The following is a 24,843-nucleotide window of genomic DNA, read 5'->3' as shown; positions in this document are numbered from 1 at the left end:
CTTTCTTTCTTAGTTCTTAGCCATTATCTACCATCACAGTGGCATTCAATGTATGCTAGTGGCATCGTCACCAATAGCACCAAACGAGATGAGAGAAGAGCTTCTAGGAGTGATATGTCAAGTGAACTGGTTCAACGGCAACCCCTAATGTTAATATATTTATTTATTTTCCTGTTTGACAGTTTGTTGTTTCCATTAGCATCCATTACATCCTTCTTTGCCTTTGCTTTTCTTTTTCGATTAACTTATTAGAGCTTGCTGAAAGTCTGATTTCAAGGTGTAGCGAAAATGGCCTCTCATGCCATATTTCAATATATTGTTTTGGCGATTGATGACACACACAACACTTGGACTAATATGATTGTAAAAATGATCATTCTCAGACTTTTAGGTTCAAGTGATGACAAAGAGAAGATAGGCAAAGTTAGGCCCGAAGGGCCCTGAAAGCTCTTCGGTCGGTAGCACCGGAAGAACCGACGCATGAGCATCGGTGCATCCGATGGTTGTCGGAAGAACCGACGCCATGGTATTTTGGTGCAGAAGGAAATCGAAGCCAAGTCAGCTTATAGGCACCGGATGAACCGATGGTTCAAAAAGGAGCATCGGTGCATTGGGCGTACTGTGTTCCAGAGACGATGCAAGTCGCGCAAGAGCCAAATCTTCCGCACCGGTTGAACCGGTGAAGCATCGGTGCATACCATCGGTGTAATGACGTCAGCTGTCAGGAGTTCAACGGCTACTTCGGGTTATGAGTGACCGGATGAACCAACACTACCCCAGCCAGAGGCCTCGGTTCATCCGATGATACGCAGATTTTCTGCTGACCGTTGGAGCAACGGCTACAAGACTTGGTGGCCTATATATACGCCTCAATCCGGCCATTTGAAGATTGCTGGAGTTGCTGAACATCCCACACACACCCAAGAACATCTCCAAGCCATACAAGAGCATCAAGATCATATCCTTAGCTTTTAGCACTAGCTTGTAAAGTATGAGTGCTAGAATAGCTCTTAGTGAGTGAGATTGCAAGGCCTTGAGCCTTTGTGCTGTGGTTCTCTAGTGAACCAAACAAGAGCTTGGTGCACCGGCCTCCTTGGAGCCGCGAAGCTCGCTGGCAACGTCATCGACCCTCCGACTTGGTGTGGAGCGGCGACGACATCTTTGTGCGGGGGACGTGGAGACCCCAATCCTTTGTGGAGAAGCACCTTAGTGGAACCCGGGGCCAAGGTGACCGTGATTGTGTTCACGCAAAAGACTTGGTGGCCGAGTAGCAATACTCTTAGTGAGTGCTACAACAATGTGGATGTAGGTGTGCCTTTGTGGCTAACCGAACCACGGGATAAACACCCGCGTCAAGAGTTTGCTATCTCCTATCCCGCTCTTTAAGCTTCCACATTTAATACTTGTAACCTTTGTGCCTTTACCTTCATAGAATAGTTTCTTGTTAGGAAAGGCTATAGGGTGCATAACTCTTTTGGGATAGGGGTTTCACACTAGAACAACCTAATTGCACATCTAGATAGCTTGAATTAGTTTAAGTTTTGTGCAAACTAGTTGGAGCCATAGGTCAAGTTTTTTTGGTACCTAATTCACCCCTCCCCCTCTTAGGTTAGAGCACCCGATCACTTTCACAAGGCGATAGTGTTCTTGATATCACCTTTTCTTTGTTCCTGCCTTATTCAATAACGAAGCTCTAAGAGGAGATGCTTTCCATGTGGATATGTAAGCCACCTCCTTTTCTTCACCTACACCATTTTCTTCCTCGATGTCCTTTGATCCATTAGGCCAGCTCAAATGTGTTGACAGGCAAATTTGGCAGATCAGAGGCCAACCGGTCAGACCAGTCGGGCCGACCGGTCAGACCGGTCTGTTCAGTTCTAGTCCGAGTAGGAGTTGTTTTATTTGTGGAATCTTTGTGTAATCCGATTTGGAAGAGGGGTACGACTTCCCCGGCCTATAAATATAAAGGCTAAGGCCGATTGAGGTATTCCCAACTGAATCAATACAAAATACATCTACTTTTTGTTTCTCTCAAACCCTAGCTTTTCCAAACCCTAATTTGCTGTTCTTCTCACGTCTCGATGACGTTTGAAGACGTTCTGAGTAGCCTTGCCGACCTCAGGGCAACCCTATCTGCGCGAGCTCCGACGGGGTCCCTTCCGAGCTTGCGTTTCTAGGTCTACGTGGCGTTCTGCACCCGACCGGTCAGGCCGGTCGGCGGAACCGGTCAGACCGGTCCGCCCAGGGCACTGCTAATTCAGATCGTTTTGACGATCTCTTGCGCGTTCTAGCGCATTCGAGTGTGTTGGTGCGATTCTGTGTCAACATACTTTTTGGCGACTCTGCTGGAGACAGATTAATCTGGTTTTAAAATCGATTTAATCTAGTCCTCAAAGAAGATGGGTTCTTCAGAGATCGACAAGGAAAACATCATCACGGCTATACTGGAGGAGCTCACCGAAAAGGAGCGCAAGGCCTACCTTCTTGTGGAGGAGCACGTCAAGACTCAATTCCTGAAGGGCTTCAAGAAGGATCGTGGTGGCCTCATCAAGAGGGTGGAGGATTTCGTACTGTCGTCTCTCAAGCTTAGCAAGGATAAGATTGAAGAGATACCCAATGTAAGCCTCTCTCCCTCTGATATGTTTGATAAGATGTCATCCATGATGGATCAAAAGATTGTTGCTGCACAAGCCGCTGCGGGTGACGTTTTAATTAAGTTGAGTAGTGATATTGATGCGCTTAAAGGTAAAAAATCTATGTCAGATCCTAACTCATCAGATCCGAGTTCGGCTATCCCTGAGTTCACATCTGAACCATTCTATGGTATGCCGCCGAACTCGTTCCCAGGACAAACTCCGCCACCGTCGACCGTGTACACTGCACCTGCCGGACCGGTCCCACAGACTGGTCTGACCGGTCAGACCGGTTACTCAGTACCGTCGCCAACGCCTCTCGAGACAATTCCAGGTTCGGCTGCCCCCTGGCTGAACTAAATGAGTTGTCACTGTATACGCCACCGCGCACTACTGCTGTAGCAGGTGGATCATGAGGATCTAGACCTAGCCAAGGACCTATCCTGACTTCCTCACAGACGATGACACATGGAAATCCTAATGCACATCGTCAATTTTCTGAGTTTCATACCAGCCAGCACTATCAAGACGATCTCCTTAAGTTCAAAGAAGATCTGGCTAATGCGATTAAGAGTAAGCTTGGGCTGGATATGGGTACCACGCGTTTATATCAAAAACCTTATCCCGCTGAGTTTGATTTTGTTTCTTTTCTTGCTGGTTGGCGTATTCCCGAGTTTACTAAATTTAATGGTGATGATTCTCGTATAACTTGGGAACATGTTAGTCAATATGTCTTGCAGTCGGGGGAAGCCGGTTTCAATGCTGCTGTGCGTGTGTGTTTATTTTCTTTATCTTTGACTGGAACGGCTTTCTCTTGGTTTTCCTCGCTTGCTCCTAATTCTATTCGCAATTGGGCTCAGTTGGAGCATAAGTTTCATGATCACTTCTTTTGTGGGAAAACCGAAGCGAAATTGTTGGATTTGACATCGATTAAGCAAGGCCGTGATGAGTCTACTTCAGATTATTTCAAAAGATTTAAAGAAATTAAAAATCGGTGTTTTAGTTTGACAATTTCCGAAAAAAATTTGGCGGATTTGGCATTTAACGGTTTACATTCTTATTTGAAAGAGAAACTCGAGGGCTTTGAATATCATACTGTGAATTTCTTGCAAGTCAAAGTCATGGGTTTAGAGTTTAAACTTAAAAACGCCAAGGACACCTTTAAGCCTCATCGGTCCAATACTCATATTCTTGATCATGATTCGGATAGTTCGGACGATGAGAGCAAAGAGATGTACGCCGCTAAGTTTGTTTGGCCATCAAAGGCCAAACCCGGTTCAATTCCATCTCTCAAGCCGATTCAAAAGAATCGGCAAGAGGAGCTGAAATTTACATTTGATGTTTCTAAGTGCGATCGGATTTTTGATGAATTACTTAAAAATGGTAACATCCGATTGTCACATGCTATTCCATCTCCCGACGAGTTTAAACGACATGCATATTGTAAGTGGCATAACTCTACATCTCATGCTACTAATGGTTGTAATGTTTTCCATCGACATGTACAATCGGCCATTAATGAAGGACGATTGGTACTTTCTGAGATGCAAATTGATAAGGCTCCTTTCCCTGTTCATACGCTAGAATTGAACAATCCAAAGGTGCTCATTCGGCCGGAACAAGCCGAAGGAGCTAAGGGGAAGAATGATGTCATCGGTGATCCAAGACCGATGAAAAAAAGTGACAAGATTCTTGCCAGGGAGGTTATCAAGGAGAAGACTGATGATGGCAAGGATACTCTGAAGATCATCATCAAGAACACGAGGCTCGGGGGGCAAGGGAGATCTCCACCAGAAAATCGGTCTACTGCTCAGGCACGACCGATCAGACTGGTGTCCCCGACCGGTCAGACCGATGTCTCCGACCGGTCAGACCGGTGCCTCCGACCGGTCAGACCGGTCTGGTGACCGTCCCCGGACTTTCATGCCAAAGCATCCGGAAGTGGGTACTTAGAAGACCAACGAGGTGAAGGTGCAGGGAAGAGCTGCTAATCAGAAGCCTACCTTCAACTAGTTGTTGAACAAGTACACAAAGGACGTTAAAAAGGATCGGCCATTAAAAAAGAGACCGCGATCGCCAGCAAGCCAAGATCGTCCAGTGTCCCCAAGGAGGGAATCCAGTAGGTGCAGAGGCGATGTTGTCACCTTGTATCCTCCCCAAAAGATGTATGCCGTCATGCCATGGGTACCACCGGCATCAAATGCTACAAATCCGGCGTGGGAGCATGAGGGGATTTGGATGCGGTGTTTCCCAATGCTATATCCTCTGCATTATCAAGGGAAAAGCTCCAGAGTACCTGCGCATGACCGATTGGGACCACGCCAATCTGGTCCAGTGCAGCAGACTGCACCGGTCAGACCAGTCGCCACCGACCGGTCAGACCAGTCTCATCAGAGGCCGGGCCAAGCTCCTGTTCCAAGGTTCGAGTATCGCGTCAAGGAGAAGAAGGAGTAGAAGCTTGTTGTTGATCCAGAGAAGCCTAAAACCGATGCTGTTGTTCAAATCGGTGAAATCAAGGTGCCCATAAAGGATGCGGGCAAAGAGCCGATAGACATAGAGAGATCGGTTGATGTTCCTTCACGAAAGCCGGTCATGGCCAATGATCATGAGGCCGGTAGCAGCAAGAGCGCAGCGGACAAGTACCATCAGCCTAGGTGGTGCCCTTCAGGCTTAACTCATACACAAAAGAGGAAGTTGCAGCGTCTTCACAATAAGAAAAAGAAGGAGCAGGAGGCAGATAAGATGAGAGATGAGCACTTCAACAAGTACAGGCCTATGATCCCTCAGCGTAACACTTGACAGATCAAGACGGTTGATCAGCCAGTGAGACCTGTTGAACCGCTGCAGTCGACCGGTCAGACCGGTCCGCCAGACTGGTCCGACCGCTCTGACCAACCTGTCAGATCGGTTGAGCCCAGTAAAGAGACAACAGCCGAATCGGCGCCGCCCGTTTCGGCTCCTTTTGTTGATGAAGCCCCAGCAGTTCCTCCAACAGTAGAAGACGAGGAATTGGTGGATTACGAGGCGTCTCCGGAGTGCACCAACTTGGAAGTCAATGTGGTGCACTTGTCTTTAGATTACTTCGTGGTTTCGGAGGAAGACATGGCTCACCTTCAGTTCGGGCCCTGTGAAGCCGTGTTCCAAAAGCCAAGCGAGAAGGATAATCATCTCAAAGCTCTTTATATGAGGGGACACATCAACGGGAAGCCGGTGACTCGCATGTTAGTGGACGGTGGGGCCATTGTAAATCTTATGCCCTACTCATTGTACAAGAAGCTTGGTGGCCAAGACAAAGACTTGATCAAGACAAACATGATGGTCAGTGGTGTTGGCTGAAGCGAGCCCCTTAGCGCTAAGGGAGTTACCTCCATGGAGCTCACTATAGGAAGCAAGACGCTTGCTACGGCCTTCTTCATCTCGGAGGTGCAAGGTAACTATAATTTGATTTTTGGGAGGGATTAGATTCATGCAAATCACTGTGTTCCTTCTACCTTGCATCAATTTCTTGTTCAGTGGATCAGCGATGAGGTTGAGGTGGTCCATGGAGACACTTCATCTTTTGTTGCTTTGGCCGATTCCGATTCTATTAGTGCACACAACAATGTCAAGTTTATCAGGCGTGAATCTGTCCGATTATGATTTGATCAGTTGCACTAAGGATGGTTTTGTTTCTGTTGTACTAAAGCCGATGGATAATTGGCTGAATCATTTAATGTAAATCAGATGAGTGCAACAGAAACTCTAGAAGCGACCGGTCAGACCGCTTGTGCTGACCGGTCAGACTGGTCCAGTCCCGTTCGGTGCACAGGGCCGACCAGTCCAACCGGACCCCACGACCGGTCAGACCGGTCCAACGCAGAGTGGCTGCAGCAGAGGCTAGATCAATATCGGGCGCGAACGAACGATATGTGTGAAACCATTGAAGACTCTGATGATCTAGACAAGCTGGGCCAAGGGTTTACATCGGCCAATCCTTTAGAAAAGGGAGACATTGGTGATGGAACTATTCCTAGGCCGACCTTTGTAAACAAAAATTTATCGGTTGAATATAAAGCCGATTTGATTAATTTGTTGAAAGAATATGTTGATTGCTTTGCTTGGGAGTATAATGAAATACCTGGTTTGAGTCGTGATCTTGTTGAGCATCGTTTACCGATTAAAGCTGGTTTTAAGCCTTATAAGCAACCGGTTAGGCGTTTCAATCCTATTATTTATGACCGAATTAAAACTGAAATTAATCGTTTACTTAATGCTGAATTTATTCAGTCTTGTTGTTATGCTGATTGGATCTCTAATATTGTGCCCGTTGAGAAAAAAGATTCGGGAAAAATTAGAGTGTGCATTGATTTTAGAGATCTTAATAAAGCTACTCCCAAGAATGAATATCCTATGCCCATAGCCGATATGTTGATCAATGAGGCTTCCGGACATCGTGTTATTAGTTTTCTTGATGGTAACGTTGGTTACAATCAAATATTTATGGCCGAAGAAGATATATCTAAAATGACCTTTAGATGTCCGGGATTTGTCGGCTCGTTTGAGTGGGTGGTTATGACTTTTGGTTTGAAAAATGCGGGTGCTACTTATCAAAGGGCTATGAATTTAATCTTCCATGATTTGCTTGGTTTCATCTTGGAGGTGTACATTGATGATATTGTCATTAAATCGGCCGGATTAGATCATCATTTAGCCGATTTGAGACTTGCTCTTGAGAGGATGCGCCGGTATGGTTTGAAGATGAATCCACTCAAATGTGCTTTTGGTGTATCAGCTTAAAAGTTTCTTGGCTTCATTATTCATGAGAAAGGAATAGAGATTGATCCTAAGAGAATTGAAGCCATGAAGAAGGTTGAAGCTCCTACATGCAAGAAGGACTTGCAGAAGTTCTTGGGCAAGATAAATTTCTTGAGAAGGTTTATATCTAACTTGTCCGGGAAGATCGATGCTTTTACTTCTATTCTTCGGTTAAAAGATGAAACCGAATTTACTTGGGGAACAAAACAGCAAGAAGCGTTTGAGAAGATCAAGATTTATTTATCTTCACCACCTGTGCTCAAGGCGCCTAGGAGAGGAGTACCTTTCAGACTTTATGTGGCTGCTGAAGACAAAGTTATTGGAGCTGTTTTGACTCAAGAAACTGAAGGAAAAGATTATATCGTTATATACTTAAGCCGGTGACTTGTTGATACGGAGACAAGGTATACGTTCATTGAAAAATTTATGTTTGTCTCTCTATTATGCTTGTACCAAATTAAGGCATTATCTACTATCTAGTGCATGCATAGTAGTGTGTCAAACCGATGTGATCAAACATATATTGCAAAAGTCGATTTTGAGTGGTAGAATCGGCAAGTGGGCTTATGCTTTGGTTGAATATGATTTGGTTTGTGAACCTTTAAAATCTATGAGATGCTAAATTGTAGCAGATTTTATTGTTGAGCATCGGATTAATGACAAGCATATCTAGAAGTCGGCTATATTACTTGCACACCATGGAAGTTGTACTTTGATGGATCGGTTTGTGATGATGGTCAAAGAATTGGTGCTGTTCTTATTTCTCCGAATGGTGCCATTTTTGAATTTTCAAACCGATTGGAAGAGAAATGTACAAATAACCAAGTCGATTATGAAGCGCTTCTATTTGGCTTGGATTTCTTGCAATCCATGGACGTGAAACATGTTGAAGCCTTTGGAGACTCTCTTCTGGTGGTGCAGCAAGTATCCAAGATTTGCCAATGCTATAATAGTTCTCTAAATTCGTATCTTGATAAATGCCTTGATATTATTTGTTCCTTCGATGAATTTATTATTAAACATATTCCGAGGGAAGAGAATGGAAAGGCAAACACTCTGGCTCAGCAAACATCTGGCTATAATGTTACGAAAAAATATTTCAACATTCGCAAGCCGATGCAAACGAAAGCCGAGTTTCTGGTTCTGGACGCACCGGTCCGACCGGTCTGACCAGTCCAGAGACCGGTCTGACCGGTGATGCTGCTGTTGGTTCTGGTTCAGTCAAAAAGGATGATTCAGTCATCTCGGCCGAAGCTCAGGATTGGAGGGTCCCTCTTATATCATATTTGAGAGATGGCCGAAGTTCAGGATTGGAGGGTCCCTCTTATATCATATTTGAGAGATCTTGGTCGTGGTACAGAGAAAAATATTCGGCGATTGGCTTTCAAGTATGTTTAATTTGATGATGAGCTTTATCGTCGAACTGCCGAAGATTTACTTCTCAAATGTTTAGACTCGGATCAGACCCGAGTTGCTATGGTGAAGTTCATGAAGGCATTTGTTGTACTCATCAATCGGCTCCCAAGATGAAATGGTTACTTAGAAGAGTCGATTTTTATTGGCCCATCATAATGTCTGATTGTTTCAAGTACTGTAAAAAATGTAAAGAATATCAGCGGTTTGGTGATTTGCAATTGATGCCTGCTGCATTGATGCATCCTATTATTAAATCATGGCCGTTCCGAGATTGGGGATTGGATTTTATTGGACAAATTAATCCTCCATCTGCAAAGAGGCATCGCTTCGTGTTGGTTGCTACAGATTACTTTACTAAGTGGACCGAAGCGGTTCCTTTGAAGAATATGACACATAAGGAGGTAATTGAGTTTATTACTGAGCATATTATTCATAGATTCGGCATTCCACAAACTTTGACAACGGATAAAGGTTCTTCATTTATATCAAAAGAGGTGCATGCCTTTGCTGAATCTTACAAGATTAAGTTGCTCAATTCATCTCCATACTATGCTCAGGCCAATGGACAGGCCGAGTCTAGTAATAAGATTTTGATCAAACTTGTCAAGAAGAAGATAGAAGAGAATCCTAGTAGGTGGCATGAAGTGTTATCCGAAGCATTGTGGGCTCATCGTATATCTAGACATGGTGCTACTAAGGTTACTTCTTTTGAGCTTGTGTATGGTCAAGAAGCTGTTTTATCTGTTGAGGTAAATCTGGACGCTTATAGACTAGCAAAACAAAATGACCTTTCCGCTGTTGATTACCATGATTTGATGATGGATAATATTGATGAGGTGACCGACAAATGTTTAAAAGCTTTGAAGGAAATTGAGAAAGATAAACTTCTGGTGACCAGAGATTACAACAAAAAGGTAAAACTAAAATATTTTCAGGTTGGAGATCTGGTTTGGAAGACAATTTTGCCTCTTGGAATAAAAAGCAACAAGTTTGTTAAATAATCGCCAAGTTGAGAGGGTCCATACAAGATTATCAAAGTTATTTCCGGTAATTCATATATGATGGAGACAGTGCAATGTGAGCGTCTAACTAGAGCTATTAATGGGAGATACTTGAAGAAATTCTATCCTAGCGTATGGCAAAATGCATGAAGACGAAGATGGCCGATATTAGATATCACCCTTAGTTTTATGTTTAGACTTGTATGTTTTGTGTAAAACATGTACATCAGATTAGTTCTTGCTTTTTGGCTTGTGAAACTCACCAAAAAGCAGGGAGGCATATGTTGACAGCCAAATTTGGCAGGTCAAAGGCCGACCGGTCAGACTGGTCTGCCTAGTTCTAGTCCGAGTAGGAGTTGTTTTATTTGTGGAATATTTGTGTAATCCGACTTGGAAGAGGGGTACGACTTCCCCGACCTATAAATATAAAGGTTAAGGCCGATTGAGGTATTCCCAATCGAATCAATACAAAATACATTTACTTTTTATTCCTCTCAAACCCTATCTTTTCCAAACCCTAATTTGCTGTTCTTCTCACGTCTCGGCGACGTTTGAAAGCGTTCTGAGTGGCCTTGCCGACCTCAGGGCAACCCTAGCTGCGCGAGCTCCGAGGGGTCCCTCCCGAGCTTGCGTTTTTAGGTCTACGCGGTGTTCTGCACCCGACCGGTCAGATCGGTCGGCGGAACCGGTCAGACCGGTCAGCCCAGGGCACTGCTGGTTCAGATCGTTTTGGGGATCTCTTACGCGTTCTAGAACATTCGAGTGTGTTGGTGCGATTATGTGTCAGTAAAATATTATTTCAAATAGCATTAAAATACCGAATTGTGCACACAGTGAGCGTTAGTGTTTATGTGTCAGAGCTACAAATCGACCTCTGAATAGAGTTCAAACTCAGCCGACTAAAATATTATATCTTCTACCCGCATGATGCTCGTACGTTGCTCTTGGCTTCCACTCCTCCAGATACCAGCGTTTGCAGTTCATATGTTTACTTTCTCCCACTAATCGAATTCAGCACTGGAGTACTCGACCCGAGCTAGCAGTCGATGTTTCTCTCAAAAAACGACGTGACACTGAGCTGCCCTTAGAGCACCGGCTATCATAGACATCTAAACACTATTACCAAAATGATTTGCAGCAACTTTTTAAATTTTTTTTTGAGACGAACCAAAATTTGATCCGTTGCTGAGCAGAATTACTATAGCAACAACCCACCCCTAAAATGTATTTTTAAGAGCGGATCACCGCTTCACCCGTCCCTACAAATAATTTTCAATCTTATCCCCAAAATTTACTTAATTAAAAAAAGCACGGCGGATGGTTCGGTCTAAGTGGGCAGACCGTCCGTTGGTTCGGACGTCCGAATCTCACCGCGGAAGGTTTAAATGACAAATATCTAGATTTAAGCCTTAATCTATAACTATTTCTGAAGCGAGTAAGATATTCATCTAAAATTTTGATTTGATTCGTTTTGTGTTGTTGACAGGTGGATCTTAGTCCATTCTGTATAGAGCTGTATGTATTTCTAAAGCGAGTAAGATTTCCATCTAAATTTTTGGTTTGATTCATCTTTTGTCGTTGATAGATGGATCTTAGTCCATCTTGTATGCGAGTCGAATCAAAGATGATTCGATCACATATACCTACTAATTAATATGGATAACTATATATATATGATATTCATACCAACTCTTAGTCTTATCACTGCACGCGCATAATTGTCTAGTTTAAAAAATTTGAGACATGCATCAAAAGTCATGATACGCGGGCTAACATCGGGTAGTTGGCTGTTTCTGCAACTGAAGCTAAAGTACGCTTCCGCACTTGAGACACGCCTACTACTTGCGCACCGTATAAAGTCGCCATCCTCTCACGGAGACGGTTTTCTCTGCTGCCAGCGTCACCAGCCACCAGGCCAGCAACCAGCAGCCGCTTAAACCCTCGTTTCCCTTTCGTCTTCCCCCAAACCCCCCAGCACCCCTCCGCCCCGCGCCGGGCCGCCACTGCCTCCCCAACAGGCAGCCTCATCCCGCCCCCCTGGATGCTCTCTCCCGCCTCCCGCCGCTAGCCGCCACGTCCGTTAACGCGCGTCCCCGCCACCCGCTCTCTCCCGCGCGGTTGCGCAGAGACGGCGCCCCCCCTTCGGCCTCGGTTTCTACGGGGTCGGTGGCCGCGCTGCGGGGGCGAAGGCGGCCCGGTCCAAGCTGAGGCGGTTCGTGGGATCTATGGCGGCGGCGGCGCCGGCGCCGGCGCCGCTGCTGCGGTGCCGCGGCTCGGCGCCGCCGTGGCTCTCGTCGTCGTCGTCGCCCTTCTTCCTCCGCCGCCGCCCCCGCCGCTCCTCCCCGCCGCCGGCGCTGTCCGGATGCAGGAGGTAGTCGCCGCGGCACCGATTCGGAGATTTGTTCATGCTGTTTCTGCGCTGTGTCTCCTGTTGGGTTATTCGATGGTCGTTCTGCCCCTTTAGTGGGCCGTTGAAACGTCGCCTTCGAAACTATGTGAAGAGGGTGTTCACTGGGTGGTGCTTAGCCGTGTCGAAAAATGATGCGTGTATTGTTCCAGGTGTGGAGTGACTAGGTGGATTTGCGTTTTCAGTATTGTTCCCAATGGGATTTAGGCTGTCCTAGGATGTCTGTTCTGTTGGTTCGAAATGAATAGCCCCAAGTCTTGGTTAGTGTAAATACAGTCTTTGACAATTAAGTAGAGAATGCACTGGTTGACATTAGTAGTTATGCTAGGCAAGGCAGCACGGTCTCACCTAGTCACCTATTGCCCCATTGTTCGAACCTGTCCATGTGCTGCCTGAAAATTGTGGTCCTATGAAGCTTGTTCTATCGTCTGATATGCTCTCCTTTGCCTGTCTTTCAGTACTTAGGAGTTTCGCAATTGCTTTTATGCTTTCTAACTTCGATAATCGTTCTGGCTAACAGGCAAGACTATTCTCATAGCTCAGATATGGGAGTTCGAGAAAGCAGTGCTTTCAAGCTTGGATTCTATGCCAACTTAAACGTGCCAAATATTGCACAAGAGTGGCTTGTCGAGAGCAGGAGGCTGTTTTATCTCAGAACCATCAACAGTGTCACAAATAACATCTATAAGGGTACCACTCCTCGACGGGCTGGAAACCTACAAAGTGAACTCTCAGAAGATTGCAGGGGTTTAAACTACCCTTCCTTACACAATATAAGAGAACATGTATCACCCAAGTCAATTGTAAATAGACATGAAAACACTGAACTGGTCAGGCATAGTATGATAAATCAGTCTGTGCAATCAGTGTTCCCAGTAAGTATTGTTAATAATAGTGTCAAACAAAGCATGCCTAGAGGCCCAAATGTGGGGATTCCTTTGCATGACATCTCTAATACAGAGGTTATTTTGGAGCTGGATGATAAGGTTCACGATGGCAAAGACAAGGTCAAGAAACTTGTAGTTAAAAAAAGGGTTTCATCTTTGCCAACTAAAGCATCCTTCTCCAAGGAATCTATGGAAGCACGGAAGGAAGTTGCTGCCATCTATGACAAAGTTTTGGTAGTTGACAGTATGGAGTCAGCTAGGACCATTGTTCAACTGCTTACTACAAAGTATAAGAACTTTATTCATGCATGTGACACGGAGGTAAAAAAGAACCCTGTTTGATTTATTTGCTTTCTTATGTAGTGGTTTTGTTGTCCATCCTTATTCACCAAGGCAAATCATTTGTTTCACAAAGACAGCAAAATGTTCCATTATTTATAAGTATTAGGTTTAAAGTTGAGTAATGTCTTTTTACTGTGAAGTGCCATCTGTCATGTATTACATCCAGTGTTTGTTCCAATTTCGTAGTTATCAGAAGAAGCTTATTTCTGATAGTGATAGGTTATAGATTGTAATACCTGAAACTCCATTTGCTGACCCCAAGTATTTGGTCATTCTTTGTCTATTTTCCTCATGAATGTACCACAATCTACCATAGGAAATGGAAGAATTTAAGTCAGATGTCATGATTCATGTTGAAGATTGCAATCTGTATTGGTTTTTCTTTGTTTGATGAGCTATGCTTATTGTCTACTGCTAGGTTAGCAACCTATGAGCAGAAGTAAACTCAGTTATAGTGATTGAAGTTTAATATTTTTCCAGGAAGCAAATATTGACGTCAAAGATGAGACACCAGTTGGTCATGGACAAGTAACATGCTTTAGCATTTGCTCAGCAAATTCTAATGCACAGGTCGCTGATTTTGGAAACGGAAAAACTTGCATTTGGGTTGATGTTTTGGATGGTGGGAGGGATGTCCTGATGGAGTTTGCTCCTTTCTTTGAAGATCCATCCATCAAGAAGGTGCAATTCTTTTCCTCTTTGGAGTTTCTAACAACTTCATGACCATTTCTCCTTTTATGTGTTTTTTGAAAGTGTATTCTACACTTTCTTTATTACTCTATTTACTGTTACAGACCACACTTGAAACAAATTGGGTACACTTCACAATATTAACCTTCACCATTTCACAAGATTGTCAACATGGGAAAATTACAGGCTTTCTGACTGCAAAACCATACCTGGTTACCCACCAAAGGCATCACATGTTAACTACTTTTAGCTTTGTTTTCTTGAATTATCTGAAGTGAACATCCATTTTCTCAGGTTTGGCATAACTATAGCTTTGATAGCCATGTCATTGAGAACCATGGAATTAAAGTTGCTGGGTTTCATGCTGATACAATGCATCTTGCACGCCTTTGGGATTCATCAAGGAGAACTGATGGTGGATATTCTCTTGAAGGACTTACAAATGACTGTAGAGTCATGGATGCTGCTCCAAAGGATTTACCTAATGCTGGAAAGACATCAATGAAAACCATCTTTGGCAAGAAAAATGTTAAAAAGGATGGATCTGAAGGGAAAGTCATATCTGTTGACCCAGTCGAAAAGTTACAAAGGGAAGACAGGGAGTTGTGGATTTGCTATTCTTCACTTGATTCAATGAGCACCTTGAGGCTTTATGAGAGCTTCAAAAGAAAGCTTGAAACAAAGGAATGGATCTTTGATGGTTGCCCCAGGGGCACAATGTATGATTTCTATGAAGAGTATTGGCGTCCCTTCGGTGCCCTTCTTGTGAAGATGGAAACAGAGGGAATGCTTGTTGATCGTGGTTACCTTTCAGAGATAGAAAAGGCTGCTATTGCTGAACGAGAAGTAGCTGCAAATAAGTTTCGGAAATGGGCATCTAAATACTGTCCTGATGCCAAGTACATGAATGTGAATAGCGATACTCAAATTCGCCAACTTCTCTTTGGTGGCATTGAAAATAGGTATTGTTTTGCACTGATCCCTTCACTACTTCTATACCTTGTTATAATGGTATACCTTCCTGAGTGCACTTCATCTTTGGATCTTTATGAAAGGAAGCTACTAATTATGGTAGTGGTTTGCTGTAGAATAATTTGATGGCAATTCATATGTACAGTTCTAATCCCTAAAGTCGACAGGACAATACCTCTATCCAGTTATGTGAGCATCCACAACCATTTCTAAGAGGAAAATGAATTCTCCTTTGCCTTTTGTATCTACTTACCATTTTGTGTATGTAATATACTAGGAAGAAGTGAACTGAATCTCTTTGGTTTTCTTTTGTATTTTCTAGTAAGTGATTGTTCATATATCCTTGGAAACTGAAGCTTTCTTTCACATCATTTCTGTATAAATTCCTATAAGTGTTAACATTGTTATCTTTGTAACAGACATAAATCCGGTGCAACTTGGCATCACAGCAAAACTTTTAAAGTGCCAAATGAAGAAAGTGTAGATACAGAGGGAAAGAAGACTTCAAAGTATCGTACAATCAAACTTTGCAGTATCGTTGAAGATCTGAAAATTGATATGTTCACCCCTAGTGGCTGGCCATCAGTCAGCGCGGATGCATTGAGAAGTTTGGCTGGTAAAATACCCACGGAACATATTTACACAATAGATGGTATTGAAGGGGGTGAAGAAGATACTAGTGGTTCAGAACATTCTGAGCAGGAAGTAGATGAAAGTTCGTCATATGGAACAGCATATGAAGCGTTTGGAGGAGGAAAGAAGGGAAAAGAAGCATGCAATGCAATTGCAGCTTTATGTGAAATATGTTCTATCGATTCATTGATATCCAATTTCATTCTTCCCTTGCAGGTTAGTCATCTGATCTTGTAAGTTGTCGTTCCTACCTTACTGACAATGCAAATCAGGTTTCACTGGTGCGTGGCATGCTCACAGCTCAAAATTCTTGATGTTATGTGCTGTGAAACTGAAAACTATAGGATCATGAGAAATGTGCTGATTCACTTAGGGTTACAAGCTCTTTTTTCTTTTGCTTTTCCTTTTGTTGAGAGGAAGCATGGAATTTGCTAAACTAACTGTCAGTTTAAAGTTTAGTTGGTTTGCGTTAGTAGCGTTTGTAAATTATGTTTCTTTGCAAAACAATTGTTGCATTTAGTTGTTATTATGATTGCATGCTTTTCGTTACTTCAATTCTACCATGATGATTTATTTCTTGTTTGCCACTTTGCGTGTTCGCCACTTTGCGATATCTTTGAGGGCTTTAAAGGTGCTTAGCTACATCACGTTGGCATTGTAGTTGGATTGTGAGTGAGAACATTGCTACATAGTGTTTCTGCCAGCTTTTGTCAGCATAACAGTTATGCTTACCTAATTGCATTCAACTAAGTGTTTCTGTATGTCATGTATCTGAAAGCTTCCTTACTGCATGATAGGGAGATCATATATCTTGTGCAGAGGGGCGCATTCACTGTTCATTAAATATCAATACTGAGACAGGACGCTTGTCAGCACGAACGCCAAATCTACAGGTATCCATAATCTTTTGTGTTTATGTGGGATTTGTAAGGAGCTTTATAAATCTACATGGTATCTCTAAGCTGGATCCATGACCTGGGGCGTAACCCTCTAAGCGACGCGCTACATCGGAACCCGTGTGTGGTGATAAATGGGTAAGGGCCGGGTCGCCATCCCCCCAAGGGCGCGTCGTATCATGACCTGGGTACGATGATAAGTGAGTAAGGGTCGAGTCGTCACCTGAATGGCGCGCTACATCTACGCCCGAGTGTAGTGAAAAATGAGCAAGGGTCTTCGCACTTCCCTCGACGGGTGCGAAGGGTAAGGAAGCTAGCCGAGCCAATTAGGATTCGTATAGGTAGCTGGAACGTAGGGTCCCTAACGGGTAAGTTGCGAGAGCTAGTTGATGTAGCAATTAGGAGGCGTGTAAATATTCTATGCGTTCAGGGGACTAAATGGAAGGGCCAGAAGGCGAAGGAGGTTGAGGATACTGGCTTCAAGCTTTGGTACATGGGAGCAACTCCGGGTAGGAATGGTGTAGGCATCTTGATTGATAGGAGCCTTAAGGATGGAGTCGTAGAGGTTAGAAGGCAAGACGACCGGATTATCCTAATCCGGTTGGTAGTTGGAGATTCGGTTTTGAATGTGATCAGTGCCTATGCCCCTCAGGTATGCCTTAGTGAGAGCACCAAGATGCAGTTCTGGGAAGATCTAGATAGCATGGTTAGTATCGTGCCTACCAGCGAGAAACTCTTCATAGGAGGAGATCTCAACGGCCATGTGGGTGCGACTAATGTAGGGTTCGAGCGAGTGCACGTGGGTTTTGGGTACGGTAGCAGGAGTCGAGGGGAGGATGTGTTGAACTTCGCGTTAGCCTACGACTTGTTGATAGCGAATACCGTGTTTAAGAAGAGGGAATCCCATCTTGTGACGTTTTGTAGTGGACAACACTCGAGCCAGATGGACTTTATCCTTGCTAGGAGGGAGGATAGACGTGATTACTTAGATTGTAAGGTGATACCTGGGGAGTGTGTTGTCCCTCAACACAAGCTTGTGGTGGCGGACTTTCGTCTTCGGGTACGTGTCCACTGGGACAAACGTGCCAAGATTGCGAGAACAAAGTGGTGGAAGCTTAGAGGGGAAGCGACACAAGCGTTTAAGGAAAGGATGCTAGGTGAGGGGCCTTGAGAAGAAGGAGAAGACGCAGATGACATGTGGCTAAAGATGGCAACATGTGTTCGGAAGGTGGCCTCAGAGGTTGTTTGGCGTGAGTAGGGGAGGCAAACAGGAGGGGAAAGACACCTGGTGGTGGAATGACGAGGTGCAAAAGGCTATTAAGGAGAAGGAGTGTTTCAAGCGCCTCCACCTTGACAAGAGTGTAGCCAACATCGAGGGCTATAAATTAGCGAAGAGGGTTGCAAAGCGAGCTGTGAATGTAGCAAAGAGTAAGGCGTATGATGACCTGTATCAGCGGCTAGACACGAAAGAAGGGGAGAATGACATTTATAGGATGGCTAGGATCCTCGAGCGGAAGACAAGGGATATCAACCAAATCAAATGCATTAAGGATGTGACAGATCGACTGCTAATGAAGGATGAGGAGATCATGGATAGATGGAGAGAGTACTTCGACAAGTTGTTTAATGGGGAGAGTGAGGGCCCTACCCTTGAGTTAGATGACTCTTTGACGATACCAACAGACGTTTTGTGAGGAGAATTCAGGAGGTAGAGATCGGGGAGGCTTTGAAGAGGATGAAGGGAGGTAAATCGATGGACCCTGATGGTATCCCCATTGAGGTGTGGAGATGCCTAGGAGATAGAGCAATAGTATGGTTAACTAAGTTTTTTAATCTCATTTTTCGGTCAAACAAGATGCCGGAAGAATGGAGAAGTATATTAGTACCTATCTTCAAAAACAAGGGTGATGTTCAAAGTTGTACTAACTACCGTGGGATTAAGCTGATGAGCCATACGATGAAGCTTTGGGAGAGGGTTATCGAGCATCGCCTAAAAAGAGTGACAAGTGTGACCCAAAACCAATTTGGGTTCATGCCTGGAAGGTCAACCATGGAGGCGATTTTCTTAATACGACAATTGATGGAGAGATATAGGGAACAGAAGAAGGACTTGCACATGGTCTTCATTGACCTTGAGAAGGCATATGACAAAGTACCGAGAAATGTCATATGGTGGGCCTTGGAGAAGCACAAAGTCCCAACTAAGTACATTATCCTCATTAAGGATATGTACAAGGATGCGACGACGTTTGTCCGGACATGTGATGGCAACACCACTGACTTTCCTATTAACATAGGCCTACACCAGGGGTCAGCATTGAGCCCTTATTTATTTGCTTTAGTGATGGATGAGGTCACAAGGGATATACAAGGTGATATTCCTTGGTGTATGCTCTTTGCTAATGATGTGGTGCTAGTTGACGAGAGTAGGGCAGGGGTTAATAGGAAGTTAGAACTGTGGAGACGCACGTTAGAGTCGAAAGGGTTCAGACTTAGTAGGACCAAGACCGAGTACATGATGTGCGATTTCAGCGCGACTAGGCATGAGGGGGGAGACGTTAGTCTAGATGGACAAGTGGTGGTCTAGAAGGATACTTTTCGGTATTTAGGATCGGTGATACAAAAGGATGACGACATTGATGAAGATGTTAGGCATAGAATTTCAGCTGGCTGGTTGAAATGGCGGCAAGCTTCTGACATCCTTTGTGACAAGAGGGTGCCACAAAAGCTAAAAGACAAATTCTATAGGACAGCAATTCGTCCGGCGATGCTATACGGTGCTAAATGTTGGCCTACAAAAAGGCGACATGTCCAGCAACTGAGTGTAGCAGAGATGCAGATGTTGCGGTGGTTTTGCGGGCACACAAGGAGGGATAGAGTCCGGAACGAAGTTATTCGGGATAGGGTCGGAGTGGCACCAATTGAGGAGAAACTTACCCAGTATCGGCTGAGATGGTTTGGACATGTCCAACGAAGGCCTCCTGAGGCGCCGGTGCGTAATGTGGTTCTTGAGCGGGTCGATAATGTAAAGAGGGGTAGAGGTAGACCTAAACTGACGTGGGATGAGTCGGTTAAGAGAGACCTTAAGGATTGGAATATCTCTAAAGAGATAGTTTTGGATAGGAGCGCTTGGAGACTAGCTATCAATGTGCCTGAACCTTGAACTTATTTCTTTCGGGTTTCATCTCTAGCCTACCCCAACTTGCTTGGGAAAAAAAGTTATGTTGTTGTTGTTGTTGTATCTCTAAGCTGGATCACCCCGACACGTTGGTCTGATGGCGTGTCGGTGTTCGACACCGTGTCCGACACCGACACTTGGCCGATTCCTCTTCGATACGTATCGAAGCAGTATCGGAAAAATAAAAGCCGAAAATAAATAAATTAACTCGCTGATACTTCGTCGATGCGGCCCAGACTCGGCCTCGACACGGCCCGCGCCGCCGCTCGCCTGCGCGGAGGAGGCCTCAGGCGCCGCCGCCGCTCGCCCGCTCGAGGAGAGGTCCAGGGCGCCGCCGCCGCTTCTTTTTCTACTGCTCCAGCTTCCGAGATGGTGCTGCGCCACCGCCAGAGCGCGCCACTGGACGGGCCGACGCGTCCGCCGGAGATGGGGAGGATGAGCCGCGGCCGTCGGAGATGGGGAGCACGAGCCGCGGCCGCCGGAGATGAGGAGCATGAGCCACTGCTGCCTGGATTTGCCGCCGGGGAGAGAGAAGCATGCGTGATGGCAAGGGAAGGGGACGAGCGGCAGCTGTCCAATGAAAGAGATAAGGTTTTGGCTTTTTTTGTTTTGCCCCTTTTCTTTTCTTAATAATTATAGAACATATAATATATGAATTGGTGACACATTATAGTCCCTATAACTTCTATTTTCTTATATTCTAGTCCCCAGAACTTCTATTTCATCACATTCTAGTCCACAGAGAATGCTCATGAGTTCTTATTTGCCTAGGTGATAATAAATATTAATTATTATTAAATTATATTTCCGTGTCGCCGTATCGGCATTTTGGGGAATATGGCGCATCCGCGTGTCCGATATGTGTCGTGTCCGATACGTGTGTCGGAGTCGGGGTGATAGAGTCTCTAAGGAGTTTTTTGTTTCACCATCTCTGGATTGTCAAGGACAAAGATACAAACAAGTGGGAGTTACATGTTTATTCAAGAAAATAATCAAATGATAGCGCCAACTTTTGCTCACTGGTTTTAAAAGCTACTGTTCCAGATATTGTGGTCCAAGATGGATGTGTTATGTGTAATGTCTTCTGATTACAGCCTGAGGCTTCAGCATTCACCAGAGAAAATATAAATGAAATCCTCCACAGAAATCTGATAAAAACCATTAACTTACCAACCTCACTTTTGCCATATCTCACTACTCTTTTGAGTGAACATCAGGTTACATATTTGAAATCTTCATTTCTTAATGAACTGCAGCTACTTTTATGCTTCTTTAACATATATCCGCGCACTTGGATAAAAATATATTTAGCTCCAAAAGTGGCAAATGATTTAATTTTAGTTCTGATATAGACATATAGTTTGGATATGTGAATGGTGCTCACTGCTAAAGTAGCACCTTATTCTTTCGGTCAATATTATTAATTGAACTCAATATGTGCCCCTTCCAGAATCAACCTGCACTTGAAAAGGATAGGTATAAGATTCGCCAAGCCTTCGTTGCAGCTCCAGGAAATTCTCTCATTGTTGCTGATTATGGTCAGGTGTGCTAACTAGTGCTCAATAGTTTTTTTGTCCTTGAATTGCCTGAGCAATTTCATTCTTAGTCTCTTATTAAAGCAATGTTTTACTGTAGCTGGAGCTGAGGATCTTAGCCCACCTTGCTAATTGTAAAAGCATGCTGGATGCTTTCAAGGCTGGTGGTGACTTCCACTCTAGGACTGCCATGAATATGTACCAGCATATCCGTGATGCTGTTGATGAAAATAAAGTTCTTCTTGAGTGGCACCCTCAACCTGGTCAAGAGAAACCTCCAGTGCCTCTATTGAAGGTACACCAAGTGCTACTAGTTTTTTTCCAGCTTTGGACCTTTGGTGTTTCTTAGAAGCTGTCTTGATTTGTTTTGTTTGTCTTTTACTTTATATCTGCATACTGCATTTTTGATGCAATTATAATCTCCCCAGCACAGTTCATTCAATCAAATTCCTATTTCCTTTTCTAAAAGATATAAGGATACATACGGTTCGTGTACTTTTGGGATTTATGAACTTTTTAATGCCATTTCACTTGCAGAATGGTGTCATCCCACAGTATTTGTTGGATAGACCAATCTATCGCACAAATTTTTTTAATTCCATTCTATCAGGATGGATGCACTCACCCCTGGCATGGGGCATTACACTAACCAAGAATGTCATTGTAATCCATGCGTGTGTTGTTGAGTAGCATTTATATCCCTAAATGTTTGAACTCTCACATCAGAAGTGAACTTTAAATGACAGTAATGAATTTGCAAGAGCAGGTACCCTTGTACATTCCGTGCGAGGACAGGTTTTGTATTTTTAGAGAAGATACATCCATTTTTTTTATCAATTACTACTGAGCAGGAATTTTTTTTGTGCTTTTAGTTTGCTAAATCCTTCATGCCCCGCTGTTAGTATTACATGATTAAGGAAATATGTTTACATCGATTTTACAGAACCGCATAAGAGTATATGAAATAGATATATCCATGTAATTGTGAAGAAGTTGATCAAATTTAGCGTTTTCCATTTTAGGATGCTTTTGGTGCTGAGAGGAGGAAAGCTAAAATGCTTAATTTCTCAATTGCATATGGAAAGACAGCTGTTGGGCTATCTCGAGATTGGAAGGTATGAAACTAATTACTACCAACCTACACCTGCATTTCAAATTAGGATAGCAGCATCATCACTGTCATCAAACAATGCCGGAAATTACTTGATCTGTAATCGATCATTTCCTTTTAGCGTTGACTAGATTCTTTACATCACAACTTACCCAGGCACCCAGCCAGACAGCAATTGATGGTTTCTAGTAGAGTTTTCATAACCTGATCTGAGTTGCACTGCTGAGGATGCTTTGTTCCCTTAGTTCTTCTTTGCCAACTTCTGAGATACATAGTTTATTAGCTCTCTATTTAAAATTTCTAACATGTTAGATATTTGTCATTGCCAATTCAATTACTCCTATATGTTTTTCCCTTCAAGTTTTATACTTGGTATGGTAAATTTCTTTACGAAAGTGTTATAACCATATCCGGAGTTGTTCTCTAGGTTTCTGTTAAGGAGGCAAGGGATACACTCAAGCTATGGTATGGAGATAGAAAAGAAGTGTTAGCTTGGCAAAAGAGGCAAAAGAAGCTTGCACACGAGAAATGCGAAGTTTACACTTTGCTTGGGCGATCACGTCGTTTTCCTAACTTGACTCAATTTGGTCCTGGTCAACGAGGTCATATTGAGCGTGCTGCTATAAATGCACCAGTGCAGGTACTTATTACTAATTGTGGCTCGACAGTTATGCCTCATTACTTCGCAAACATGATCTTCAGCTTGGTACCTGTCTAATCCTCAGGGAAGTGCAGCAGATGTTGCTATGTGTGCCATGCTTGAGATCGAAAGGAATACCCGTCTTAAGGAGCTTGGTTGGAGGCTCCTATTGCAGGTTCATCTTCTGTTTGTACAAAAATATGCATTCTGCCTGACAACTTTACAGCTTAAAAGAAGGGCAAACCACTATCGCGTTGTCTTTGATGTAAACATAAACAAAGTCAACGAACAACAATAGCATATATTCCATAACATCATTCACTCAACGTTTGCATTTGTTTGCATCTGTCAGGTGCATGACGAAGTGATACTGGAAGGGCCTTCAGATTCTGCTGAGACGGCCAAGGCCATAGTGGTGGAGTGTATGTCCAAACCTTTCTACGGAATCAACATCCTGAATGTCGACCTGGCTGTCGATGCCAAGTGCGCAAAGAGCTGGTATGCTGCCAAATAGACTCTGAACACATCCTGTCATCCTAAAAATGTCCAGATGCACGTTTGCCCGCCACACGGGTGATGACAAGGGTGCGATCAAGACCTCTCCCATCAGATTAAAATTAAAAATGGTGGACTTGAATCATCATGGAGACTGCGTCTCCAGGACTGTCAAGTATGAAGCGGTAAGCCCAACCACGACAGTATCACACGTCCATTTCTTGGTTGCAGCAGAACGGTGAAAGACCAAAGACTCGCTGGCAGCCTGGTGTTGTGAATGTACACTAGTAGTTTAGTAGCACGTAGAATTCTTGTAGTGTGGGTTCTCAGTAGGGTCAGATCAGAGTTTGAGGTGGCTTGATCATAAGTAGCAGTGCCAAAGCATGCTGTTTTGTTCATAAGATTACTTGTTCAGCGTGCTGGTGCGTTATGTTCCAGTGAGGCCGACTATCGTCGTTGTAGGCTTTTGAGGCTGGTGATGCTGATGCCGGGCTTATGTTGGTCGAGGGATAACACAGTTCAGCTTTTAGCACGAGCTATGCATTGTCTCCCTTTCTCTTGAGCTAATTTATTTTGTATTCAGCACTTTTTGTGCTATTGGGGGATTGGACCTGGGTTCAGCAGCAACCGTAAATTATTTCTCCCTCAACCTCTTGTCACAAATATCGCAAACAAGTAACATTCTAGACGCTGATATAAGCACAGTTTTGACTTCTAGTTCTGGAGTAATTATTTTTTGATCTATATTCGTAGACAAATCTACATGTATCACTTTCAAATATCCATAGTCAACAGACAAAACTAATTAGAAATTTAATTTTAGAATAATCCATTTAACATAACCATAAAACATCCCTATTTGTGACAGTAAGGTGTACCTCCAACACCCCCATACCCAACTTCTCTACCTTCTGTTGCACGTCGGCTAACTCCCTTCCATCTTTAGGTGACTGATAAATAGGATGTGTCATGTGCGTATGAAATTCTAAATTTTCGCAATCACACGCTTAAAATGTAGCTTTCATGAAAATCGTAACCATAGAAAAAGAAAAAGAATTGTGTATGTACTTAGAGTGTGTTTAGTTGGTGAAAAAGTTTGGGTTTTGGTATTGTAACATATTTCGTTCATTTTATTGTTACTTGACAAATAATATTCAATTATGAACTAATTAGGTTTAAAAGATTCATCTCATGCTAATCAATTAGACTATTT

General features: G+C 43.7%; 1 protein-coding gene across 1 annotated transcript; it reads left to right on the top strand.

The window, feature by feature from the left end:
- The first annotated feature begins 11,810 nt into the window (after positions 1-11,810).
- On the top strand, positions 11,811-24,227 carry LOC120679539 (DNA polymerase I A, chloroplastic-like). Its single transcript, XM_039961150.1, has 12 exons — positions 11,811-12,215; positions 12,772-13,459; positions 13,961-14,161; positions 14,465-15,132; positions 15,562-15,991; positions 16,573-16,668; positions 21,300-21,392; positions 21,485-21,679; positions 22,407-22,499; positions 22,923-23,135; positions 23,221-23,310; positions 23,488-24,227. Exons 1-12 carry the CDS (start codon positions 12,070-12,072, stop codon positions 23,647-23,649), a joined length of 3,075 nt encoding a protein of 1,024 aa, XP_039817084.1. The 5' UTR covers positions 11,811-12,069; the 3' UTR covers positions 23,650-24,227.
- The last annotated feature ends 616 nt before the right edge of the window (positions 24,228-24,843 follow it).

The sequence above is a fragment of the Panicum virgatum genome, chromosome 6N, assembly GCF_016808335.1.
Source record: "Panicum virgatum strain AP13 chromosome 6N, P.virgatum_v5, whole genome shotgun sequence".
Classification (NCBI taxonomy): Eukaryota; Viridiplantae; Streptophyta; class Magnoliopsida; order Poales; family Poaceae; genus Panicum; species Panicum virgatum.
This window is presented reverse-complemented; position numbering and strand designations above follow the sequence as displayed.

Coding starts and splice junctions, on each gene's coding strand:
- LOC120679539 (XM_039961150.1), top strand. CDS start 12,070: ATGGCGGCGGCGGCGCCGGCGCCGGCGCCGCTGCTGCGGTGCCGCGGC. Junction 15,992..16,572: donor ATTTCATTCTTCCCTTGCAG/GTTAGTCATCTG, acceptor ACTGCATGATAG/GGAGATCATATATCTTGTGC. Junction 21,680..22,406: donor CTCCAGTGCCTCTATTGAAG/GTACACCAAGTG, acceptor TTTCCATTTTAG/GATGCTTTTGGTGCTGAGAG.